Genomic DNA, 8,775 nt, shown 5'->3' on the forward strand with positions numbered 1-8,775 from the left:
GAAATTTTCTGTTCGCATACGGCAGACGTCATATTAGCGCCGTGGGCAGTGGACATATTTTTTTGGCGCTGAGCTGACAAAGCGCACTGAATCAATAATTTTGAAACGTTTACCACAGGCAGTGAGTGCCCCTACTCTCATCAGATGCCTCAACGCCTGCAAATGCACCCGCTCCAGCGTCATTTGCTGATCCTAACCCTCGCTCTCGCCCTCTCTCTGACTCTACCTGTGCTGCTGCTTCTGCCTCTGTCACAGCCACTGCCACTGCTACTGCCACTGCCACATCCTGTTGCAGTGCCAAATGAAGCATGAAACATTTTCAATTTGCCAACCACAAAAAAAAGAGAGAGAAATATCCTCAAGACTTTTCTCATATTTGACAAGTGCAGCTGCCAGGGCTGTTCCATTGCGTTTGCTTCCAAATAATAATAGCAGCAGTGCGGGTAAATGCCGATAACTAAGCAATCGATAGGCGATAACAACTGGCTGTCTTCACAGATATGTAAAAAATAATAATATGACTGTTCAAGTTCCAGAAGTTCTTGGCATCAACTGTATAAATCTAGGCCCACAGCTATGTGGCTCTGGTCAAAGAGTACCATAAGCAGGCATATGTAACTATATGCCTGATTTATCCATATATATGCCTGATGTATTCATCAATCTGCCTGTCAAATTTGGCCTTCTTTTCTTTTAATATCTTTTAAATATCAAGTTAAAAATTGAAGTTTCATTGCACATTTGTTCAATGATCAAGTTCAATGTTGAAATCACTTAAAATCGATAACAAAAATTATAAGCTGAACACCTTCAGAGCTAGAGCTCGCCAGTTTTTAAAAGTGAAGCACTCGATATGCCACTCTAATCGAGTAGCTTCCTCCCAGAATCAGGTAGTTTATTGGAAATAGCTCAATGTGTCATGTGCCGGGTATCTTGCAGTAGAGCAATCTATGCGCAACTACTGCAATTGGCATTTTTAAAGATATTTTCAAAGTTATTTACGTTGTGACCCTCGTTCTGAAGGCGTCATGTGGCCTTCGTCAGTGATGGCGTCGTATCAACGTTCTTAAGAGTTGAGGAGACCTTGAAATGCTAAATGCGCAAAACTAAATGTTTGGAGAGCTTAAGCTAGCTGTGTGCGTGTGTGTCTGTGTGTGTGTGTGTGTGTGCGTGTGGCTGTGTGTCTGTATTTGTTTGTTTGATTGCGTGCAATAATAATATGAAATGCCTAATGAAATGCCAAGCAGAGCCGCAAACTCTCTCTGTGTGAATGCGATTGAAATTGAAATTGAATTGAATTCGATAAAAAAAAGCAAGATTTCTGCAATATTATATAAGTCTCAATTAATTTTAGTTGCAAATCTGCTCAAGGATATCTCAGCTGCATTCAGTGGGTGTTTCCATTTTCGCCAGAATATCAATGAAATTAAATCTTTTTGCAATTTCCCGATTCACATGAATCAATTTCCCCAGCTTAATGCCATTTTCTATTTCGCGTTTTTTTCTTCATGTTTGCGAAGGCTTTGACAAGTGCTATGAATAAGTGATATGTTAAGGAGGCGCTGTTAAACGTTGAGTATTAAAGCGCTAAGTGTGAAATGCAGATCTCTCATAGAGCTGTTAAAGTGTTATTGTTAGTCTTAGAGTTATTAACAGCAGCTGTTTGAGTAAATCTGTTATTAACAGCTAAATGTTAGAGACAATGTTAATGAGCAGCTCTGAAAATGAGTCTGCTATTAACAGAAAAATGTTAGACTCCATGTTAATGAGCACCTCTTAAAGCGAGTCTGTTATCAACAGTAAAAAAGTTATGATCACATGAAATAAGATTGACTCTGTTATTAATAGACAGCCGTTTTCATATGCTGCTCTGTTAGGTTCATGCTCATTAAGCTGCTGTTAATATCTAATTATGAATATGATTTCGAATCAAAGTGGATTTATTTTTCCGTTTCCGTTGCAAATCAGTTTCTTCCTGCGCAATTCGTAATTCTTGACAAAGTTATGCAGGAATTAATGTTGGCTAGAGACTGAAAGCACTAGTTTCTACTCGTTACTTTTTCAAATTATCAAATCATCGAAACCATTTTCAGCTTTTATAAAATCAATATTCAGCTTGCATTTAGGAGCAGCTGCAGTTACCATAGTTTCATTAATATCCTCGTCTGGCAAATACACATTTAGTTTGTTTATTTTCTCTCAGATAGCAGCTTAGTGAAGTGTAATCCTTTAAGGCGATTGCCTGTTGTGGTTGCTTATCACATATTCAATGGAATATTAAAACTTATAATTGAAAATTTAATCGAAATCCGTTAAGTACGACTGCAGTTATTAAAGACAACATTTGGCCTTTTCGGCGCCAAGCAAAAGCCATTGGCTCTGTGCATGTGCACACACATGCATGCACACACATGCAAATTGCTGTATTTCTTAATGGTGTTCTATAAATAGCATTTAAAGAGTGCTGTATGAGTGAGTGAGTATGAGTGAGTATTGCTGACAGCTGCTTCTTCCTCAGCTTTCTGTCTCACTCTGACGAGAGGAGATGTAGAGGAGATGTGTTGGCTCTAAATTGCTGACGTGGGAATTAGAGTATTTTTTAAATATAAAATTTTTAAATGTTTTTACATTTTTCAGACAGAAAACTGTATTTTTTTTAACTTTATCAAGGTTAAATATGGACGTATGGCATTTTGTGTGCCTTTTTACTTTTGAAATAGCAGCGTGGTAGGCGAGATGTTGGCTTTAATGCTCAGAGACGTGGGTTGAAAGCCGACGGGCAGGCAGCGAAAGGTCTTGAATATATTTTAAGTATATGTATGTGTGTATACATTTTTGTGAAGTAGAAAATTTATTTTTTTACTTTTTTGAAAAGTAGAAAATTTTTTTTACTTTTTTGAAAAGTAGAAAATTTTTTTTACTTTTTTGAAAAGTAGAAAATTTTTTTACTTTTTTGAAAAATAGAAAATTTTAGTTTTAGTAGAAAATTAATTTTTTTTACTTTTTTGAAAAGTAAAAAATTTATTTTTTTACTTTTTTGAAAAGTAAAAAATTTATTTTTAGAAAATTTTAGTTTTAGTAGAAAATTAATTTTTTTTACTTTTTTGAAAAGTAAAAAATTTATTTTTTCACTTTTTTGAAGAGTAGAAAATTTATTTTTAGAAAATTTTAGTTTTAGTAGAAAATTAATTTTTTTTACCTTTTTGAAAAGTAAAAAATTTATTTTTTCACTTTTTTGAAGAGTAGAAAACTTATTTTTAGAAAATTTTAGTTTTCGTAGAAAATTTATTTTTTTACGTTTTTGAAAAGTAAAAAATTTATTTTTTTACTTTTTTGAAAAGTAAAAAATTTATTTTTTTATTTATATCTAAATATATTTGTGTAGGTATGTAATTGTTAATGCCTTTGCATAAATCAAAGTCTAAGAGTTGCGTTGGAAGAATTACATTGGCATTTGTGTTGGATGACTTGGCTCGAAGCCGCCGGGGTGGCGCGGTATATACGTGTACAATCAGGGGAAATTAATTTATTTTCAAAAATAATTGAATTGCACTTTCAAATACATATTCGAATTCTATTATCACCAATTTCTTAGTGTCTAATGCTCCTCCTAATGCTCGCAGACCCCGGCTCGAAACCAGCAAAAACCATTTCTATTTAACAAACCCGAATTCGAGTCCTGCTTGAAGGGGCAACATATATTTTTTTAAGAACAAAACTTATTTCTTTTATTTTTTAAATTAAAAATATGCTGCTAAATATATAAAACACAGGGTATCTGCTAGTCGGTCATTGCCGGCTTCAGCTTCAACAAAAGTCTAAACCCGTTATGAATGCTTAAAGTCTCATAAAGTGTATTTGAGGCTTTCATCAAGTAATCCAGTCTTTTGTTATCAAATTTTGTCGCAGGCTTTGCCCGAATTTATTTTTGGGGATTTCCAACACTGTTCAATCGTATTTTCAGAGCACAAACAGCAAGTTATAAATTTGTAGTCTGCGTATGAATCTGATTTCGGAACAAAGTAAACACTGTTTTGACTCTCAAGAAGATGATATAGTTTTGATTAATTGCTGTCGCCTGTTTCAAATTTCAGTTTTTATCCAAATACAATAATTGAGAAAATCGAAAGTAGCCGTAGCTACAGCCAAAAAGGACTCTCTGGCAAAACGATATCGATACAGAACGATATATATAGAACAATGATGGCCGGATCTCGGGCTCAAATCAATATATACGTACCGACCATTTGCCGTTTTCCAGAGCTAACTGTAATCGGTGGCTGTAGGGATCCGGTTCAGTTGATGCTGCCGCGCTTGCCAGCTGTGCCCAGTGAGAAGTCGGCGCCAACGGCTCTGGCCGCGGTAACGGCTGCCAGTGCCATGGAGGACGCTGTCGGCATCGAGGGCAGCGGACATTCTCTCTACGTTATCGATAGGCAGGGGCGGGTGCTGGAGCATGTGCGTTACCAGGGCACCGATTATCGTGGCGCTCTACGTGCTGCCATCAATGCCACGCCCACTCATTGGAAGGACTAAAAGCAACTTGTGATTACTCTAAATCAACACACACAAACAACTTCATCGAAATTTCACAGTGAAATATGCAGTTTTAGTCGGACAAATCAAAATGAACGAAGACTTATAGTCAACGATAAATTTGATCAAAATTGTTAAAGTGAACACATAAAAACAAAAGATTTTAATATTATTTTAGCAAATTTCGAGTAAAAAAATCAACTGTCGATAATTATCGAAACTTAGTGCAAGTCTATCAACTGGGTAGGTTAATACATCAATCTATTCCAATAACGTACATTGGCTTGATATTCGATAATGAAAATTATCAATATTGTGTTTTTATTTTAAATCGATAAGTATCGGGAAATTTATTTTTATATATCCTGAAATCGATTTACATTATTTTTGGACTTTTCATAGTCGAAGCATATGGAATCACCAATCTTGATGCATTATCGATGTATTTTGTTATCTATAATCGATCAATTTGGCATATACAATTGAGAAATAATTGATAAATGTGGAAAGTTCGCTTCATTTAGATTAAAATATACAATTCGTATGTTATTTATGGACAATTTATATCATTTGTTACATCCTGTTTTATTTGGATAACATCTTTCGCTTCTCTTAAGTTTTCTTGTAGCTGCATTTGCTGCTTCGAAAGCGCCTAAAAGCCTGCAACAGTTGTTCCAATTAGACAGAGGGGCTGTGGGCGTGGCGGGCGGTACCTGGACCAGTCGCAAATTGAGTGAGCAACAAGCTGAAAATTGGCTTAAATGGCCGCAGCAGGTGCCACATTTATGCAGTGTCTGCCGGCCTGGCTCCTTAACCCTCCTCACGCACCTCTCTCGCTCCCCCGCTGCCTCGCTCATTGTGTGTCAGTCGCCCATTTAAAGTTTCAAGTTGGCAACGCGACACGCGATAATGGTGCACACATGAGCCACCCCAGCCAGCCTCACGCTCGACTCCTGCACGCCCATCGACCCGCCCCAGCGACTTAACGTAATTTATGACTTTTGGCACTGCTCCCACCTGCCCCTTGGCAGTGGCTTGAACGGGCATTATGTTAAATTTTATGTGTTTCAACCGTGGCAACAGGTCAAACAGCGCCGCGCATTCCCAATCGAGCCACGGCCTCGAGCTACGAGCTCTTGGACTTCTGCTGCTTCAGCTGCTTGTGCTGCTTGTGCTGCCGCTGCGCTGCTGGGTTCCGGGTCGCAGTTTTGGCTCATCTCGCAGCATCGCACGACCGCACTTAAATGTCGCCAATATGATGAAAGCAGCCAAACGTATACCCTGTAAACTCAGCACATCCGATTCCTGGCACATTTTCATACCTGATCTATTCTTTTATAGACTCAATTCAGATACTCCCAATTCACACTTTAAGCACTATTCCCAAATACAATCAAAGGCTGATCAGTGCTCTAGCTTAAGCATATGTTAAAGGAAACATCAGCTGAGTGTAAATTCTAGCCTTGAGCTTTCTTTGACTTATTTCAAGTGCGTATACCCTCTAAGCCAGCACGATATTTTAACAAGAGAAGTCTGAAGAAAGCCTCAGCTTCACATGGAAAATGAGCTGAGTCGTTGCAATCATCTTTGACTGCACCATAGACACGTCTTAGACGCTTCAAATTAAAACTATTTATGCTTGAATATATATAAAAAAAATATAAATAAAAATATATATATGTCAGATGAATTGAAAGACTGCAAAAACTGCTCCGCCTAACGTTCCGGGTATCGCCTAGTCGGATACACTCGACCAGACCAATTTTTATTTAAGCTGCGTATGAAACTAGGAATCAAATTTGTTGAAATTCCTAAGTGAAACATGAAACTGGAATATAGATCTATTCATTTTTGTTTCTTTACGTGTATGCGCGGTATCTGGGCGTCTGGTAAGCTCTCTCTCTCTCTCTCAAGCAGATGCCATATGTGAACCACATACACACACGCAGGCAAACAGACAGACAGAGCAACACCTGAACTCCACGGGGCATTCAGATTGAATGGAATCGAATTTGTGTCCGTGACCGTGTCGCCATGGTGCTGATGCTCCACGTCCACCTGACGTGCTAATTGGCATCGCTGCAAATGATGAACTTACGCAAAAACAGCACCTTGAACTGATTGTTAGGCCATCGCAGGTAACATGCACAGGTAGTATGCAAATTGACCTTATGAAACGCATTTCCAAAGAATTCAATTGTCAGACAGAATGCTACAGAGCTCTTCATTGTGTATGATGTCACACGAGAGCTGATACTGAATAGATATGATAAGCTCAGGTCGCAGAGGCTGACCAAATAATAGCAGCCATAGAAACGGAAATGGCCCCAGCAGAAAAAACATTTCAAATATTAATTTGCTTTTAGTTTCATTCAGAAGCTAAATCCAGCCAGAGCGGAGCTTTCGAAACTAGATGTAAAGCTGAGTGTGGAATGAACTCGGCACAACTTTCAACGTAATTGTATTTAATATTTTTCAAATTACTTTCCCACATTTAGCAGACGAAGTTTTATAATAATAATAATAATAATAAAAATAAATAATATTTCCTCTGTGAAATGTTATCTTGTTATCGATGCTGCTGCGAAATAGTTATCGAACGTAGTATCACTCTTACCTGCTCACAGGGCATAACAGTTTTGAGCTGTTAACAAATTACTTAACTATATATTTTATTGGAAAGCATTTGCATGATTTTCTGCAAAGCTGCTTTCCCGGAACTGTTGAAGACATTTTCCGCTTATTTTCAGAACTAATCCAATTGACTTAAGCAATGAATGGCGCTGAAGCTTAGGCGACAGGACGAGGCAAGCAATTTGAAATTGAAGAGGAAGCACATACCTTGATATATATTTGCAGATATTTATAGATAACTCGACCCGATCAATGCTAATGCCAATTTAAATATCTAGCTCTAAGGCAGGTGGAAATCCCCGGTGTGTTGCATCAAGCACGGATTGCGCGCTGAGCGTTTAATGCGCAACTCGCTTAAGGTGTCGCTAAAACCAAAAACAAAAACCAGAAACAACAAACAAACAGACAAAAAAAATAGAAAAACAAATAAACAAAAAACAAAAATAACAACAAACATATCTAATTAATTAGTAAAGCTATACGAAATGTTGCCCCTTCACGAGGCTGAGCAGTGGCAGGCGAAGGCGAAGGCGAGGGCGAGCGAGCGGGCGGGCGGGCAGCGGCGGTGGCGGTGGCGTAGGCATAGCCGAGCACCAGCACCAGCACCAGAACCATCAGCAGTAGCAGTAGCAGCAGCAGCAACCGCCGCCGTAGCGACAGCAGCCATTGCTGACTGTCAGCAGCCAATGGGCGTTGAGCTGCGAACGCTCCGCTTTTTTTGTCGCCTCGCTGTCTGGAGCATGCGCTGAATGGGAGTGCGAGCAGCAGGACGGGGGCCTTTGGCCAGCTGTGCGAGCGAGAGGGCTGCTCAACTGTTGCTGGCCTTGGCGGCTCTGTGCGTGTGCCCCTTGCCCAAGGTTAACCTGTTGAAAGTGCATATTGCGCATACGCCTCGTTCACATGTCCAACAGGTAAGCCAACTGTGTGGGCATTGCATCCAATCCAGCTCAATCTCACCCGCCCACTGGCCTTATCTAATGAGCGATCCACAATTGCGTTTGGCGGTCAAGTCAAAAAGGGATTTTTGCTGCCAATACCCATCAAAAATGCATCATTCAAATTATATTGGGGCAAGGTGTCTGTGTGTAACAGAACAGCAACAAATATATCGATTACCATTATCGATTACTTACGATTATCGATAAATATTCCGATCTTGTAATATATTTTCGAAAATAAACCCATTAATTTCTTATATTTAGCAGAAATCGATAAATATCGAACTGCAGTATTTTTCTATAAGTCATGCATATGATTTTATAACTTTAAGATGTTTAAAACTTGACTCAAAAGATGTTCATTTTCTACAAAAATCGATTATCGATAACTATCGAAACTAAAAGTGTAGCCAAATCGATAAATATTGGCTTGCATTTTTTGTCAAAGTCAATACATAATAGGGCATAATACATACATTTTGATATCAATCCGATAATCGATTATCGATAAATAGTGATCAATCATCATATATCAATTTGTATTAGTTCTCAACACTGGGTTATAATCGAAAATGATTGAATTTTCGCATTTTTAGAAAATCGATAAATACTAAACTAGGCATTATATCATAATCGATTAAAGTTGATTTTGAATTCAGCCCACGAT

The 8,775-nt window shown here is 38.3% G+C and overlaps 1 protein-coding gene across 1 annotated transcript; it reads left to right on the forward strand.

Annotated features, from left to right (window-relative positions):
- Positions 1–3,939: 3,939 nt before the first annotated feature.
- Positions 3,940–4,694, forward strand: LOC111593475. The gene is made up of 2 exons (XM_023306237.2): positions 3,940–4,022; positions 4,095–4,694. Exon 2 carries the CDS (start codon positions 4,201–4,203, stop codon positions 4,534–4,536), a length of 336 nt encoding a protein of 111 aa, XP_023162005.1. The 5' UTR covers positions 3,940–4,022; positions 4,095–4,200; the 3' UTR covers positions 4,537–4,694.
- Positions 4,695–8,775: the final 4,081 nt, after the last annotated feature.

The sequence above is a fragment of the Drosophila hydei genome, unplaced genomic scaffold (genome assembly GCF_003285905.1).
Source record: "Drosophila hydei strain 15085-1641.00,03,60 unplaced genomic scaffold, DhydRS2 tig00000237-arrow-arrow-pilon, whole genome shotgun sequence".
NCBI lineage: Eukaryota > Metazoa > Arthropoda > Insecta > Diptera > Drosophilidae > Drosophila > Drosophila hydei.